Source organism: Seriola lalandi, unplaced genomic scaffold, assembly GCF_002814215.2.
Source record: "Seriola lalandi dorsalis isolate HSWRI2012SDOR001 ecotype SW California unplaced genomic scaffold, Sedor1 jcf7180002050159, whole genome shotgun sequence".
Classification (NCBI taxonomy): domain Eukaryota; kingdom Metazoa; phylum Chordata; class Actinopteri; order Carangiformes; family Carangidae; genus Seriola; species Seriola lalandi.
This window is the reverse complement of record NW_019520712.1, coordinates 3,569-6,113: the sequence shown is the minus strand read 5'-3', so window position 1 is coordinate 6,113 and position 2,545 is coordinate 3,569. Positions and strand designations below refer to the sequence as shown.

Here is a 2,545-nt window from a genome sequence, read left to right as displayed (position 1 = left end):
ACCACCTAGAGACAGTCCAGCTGCCTCTTCAGTTCTGGACAGGACCACTACAGGACGTGGACTGACTGTTGGCTGTTTATAATTTGACTTCATTAACCCCCTGTCTGACACCAGACCATGTGCATGTGTTACATGTTTTTAGCGTGTTTGTTGGCTGAACTGACCGGGGCAGGATGCGGTCCGGCAGGCGGTGAGTCGGGATGGAAACTGGCAGCTTCTGTTTGTGTCGAGCCTGTTCGAACAGACCGCACAGACTGTGGCAGGACAGCTGAGAGGCTTTACCTGCAGATGAGACTCGGGGTTCAGAGAACTAAGTGAGGGAGGAGCAGTAATTCAGTAAACACGTGTGTGTGTGTGTGACTCACCTGAGATGGAGATCAGAGTGTTGTTCATCACATAAACCCAGGTACACCTGCGAGGAAACAACTGCACACACAAAAGTCTCAGTCACTGATCTAAGGTCAGATACCAACACCTTGAAAACTGGAGGCTGCAGCGTGGAACCGTTGAGTCAATGGAACATTCAAAACGTACAGGAGAACGCTATGTTCATCTCTGTCAGAGAAGAAGATACAGGATCACACATGATCCAGGATCAGGGTGGTCAGGTGGGTTAGGGGTCAAGGGTCAGGCGGATCAGGTGTAGAAACAGTAGCGTGTCTCACCTGCTCCATACAGTTCTCATGCAGCTCGTTCAGGTTCAGGGTGTAAATTCCCTCCTCAGCTCCAAATATCAGATACTGGTCTGAACACAAAGACACAAGCGACTGAGACTCGTCTCGTCTGTGTCTCAACAAATGACTGAAAAAATTATCTATAGAAAATGAAAATCCTGAGATGTATTGTTTAATTATGTAATTATTTCAACAGGCTGAATGATGAATAGAAACAGCAGCACAGATGTCTGAGGTCAGGGGTCAGTACCTCTGGTGTCGGGGTTGATCCAGGAGGCAGCAGAGTGAATCTTCAGAGGACAGCCGTTAAAAACCTTCGAGAAACAAGCTCCCATCTGAGAAACAGCAGAACAAGTGAGACTCTGTGTGTGTGTGTGTGTGTGTGTGTGTGTGCGTGTGCGTGTGCGCACTGAGGACTCACGTGGACTTTAGGAGTAGGTGGGAGTCCGTTACTGGCTGGTTTCTGATGAAGGAACAGTCCGAAAGTCAGACCACAACAGCATCAAATAACCAGAACCACCAGCAACAACATCTTTACTCTCTGAACTTCAGGTCGACCTTAAATCCCAGAACTGATGAACCTGTTTCCGTTTTAATTACAATTAATCATCACATTCACTTCAATCAGCTCAGAGACCAAAAACCAGGTATCAGCTGTCAGACCCAGACCAGGACCAAACCAGAACCAGAACCACAGTTTATCCTACCAGAGGATCTCTGCTGTCTTTACTGCTGTGGACAGCAGGAGGCGCTGCTGACTGATGACCGGGTGGGGGCGGACCATTTCCTACAGAGCGAGAGAGACATTATATCAGGGAGAGAGAGAGAGAGAGAGAGAAGGGTTCTGCAGGATCTAAAGGGTCTGGAGGGTTCTGTAGATCTTACCCAGGCTGCTGAGTCTCTGGGGGGGCAGTTTGGGGGGTGGAGGTCTGGGGGGGCCCTGGGTGGTGGACAGGATCAAGCTCTCTGACAGAGGATGACGCTTTACGGTACCCTGGTCCAGGTTGCCATGGTGACCATTATCAGGAAGAAGGGGTCCATCCTGGGGGGGGTGTAGATGTCAAAGCTTGGTTCAAACACACAGGCAGACATATAGACTGATCCAGGTGAGAGGACACACCTGAGGGGGAGGAGCTTCAGGAGGAGGGCAGGGCCGCAGCGTCAAGTCTTCTACACTGTAAGAGAGAGAGAAGGGAACTTCCTGTGAATCCTCTGTACACGCCCACTAAATCTGAATCACACCTGTGAAGGTGTTTCAGTGCTCCCATCACACTCACGCCTGCACTTCACTGTCGTGGTCAGACAGTTCTGACTGCTCGTCTTCATCCTCATCATCTTCATCATCCTCATTTGCAGCCTCATGGTCCAGGTGAGTGTCATCTGGCACACACCTGTTCACAAGGAACTGAGTAAGTGAACCATTAGGTTTGGACTGTTTATCCCAGGTGTGTATCACCTGGATGATGTCACAGTACGGCTCTGTGTTCCCTCAGATCAGCTGTAGGTGTTCTGCATCAATACACACTGACACTGCAGCTCGTCAGGTCACCTGTCTGCCCCCACCTCGCTGTGCAGGTAGTTTTTCCCTCTGAGCTTTTGTAGGTTTTGTGTGAAGCTGAAGTGAACCACAGTCTGAGCCTCAGTGAGGAGGTCAGAGGTCAGAGGTCGGAGGTCACACATTCAGACAGTAGAAGAAGAAAAGATGGCGGCGGTGCCCTGAGCTCAGGACGTCAGTGAAATGTCAGCTGTCCATTTAAAACCTTCCAGCTCTGGATTTTCTTCACCGTTAGCAAATATTCCAAAGTGCTCCGATGCAGCGTCTTTAAAATTTCATCAGCAGCAACACTGCTCTGCATTCACCCCCCCCCTCC

The 2,545-nt window shown here is 49.9% G+C and overlaps 1 protein-coding gene across 2 annotated transcripts in view; it reads right to left on the bottom strand.

Moving 5' to 3' along the window:
* Positions 1 to 37: 37 nt before the first annotated feature.
* LOC111649194 (uncharacterized) overlaps positions 38 to 2,545 on the bottom strand; it is a 4,230-nt gene continuing 1,722 nt past the window's right edge. For both annotated transcript variants that reach the window (XM_087171888.1, XM_023398948.2), the window contains 9 exons: positions 1,952 to 2,065; positions 1,795 to 1,849; positions 1,560 to 1,716; positions 1,382 to 1,461; positions 1,096 to 1,137; positions 925 to 1,009; positions 666 to 745; positions 366 to 426; positions 38 to 282 (listed from right to left, as the gene is read on the bottom strand). In XM_087171888.1, coding sequence (XP_087028014.1) covers positions 77 to 282; positions 366 to 426; positions 666 to 745; positions 925 to 1,009; positions 1,096 to 1,137; positions 1,382 to 1,461; positions 1,560 to 1,716; positions 1,795 to 1,849; positions 1,952 to 2,065 — 880 coding nt within the window. In that variant the 3' untranslated portion in view covers positions 38 to 76. The remainder of the gene's footprint in view (positions 283 to 365; positions 427 to 665; positions 746 to 924; positions 1,010 to 1,095; positions 1,138 to 1,381; positions 1,462 to 1,559; positions 1,717 to 1,794; positions 1,850 to 1,951; positions 2,066 to 2,545) is intronic.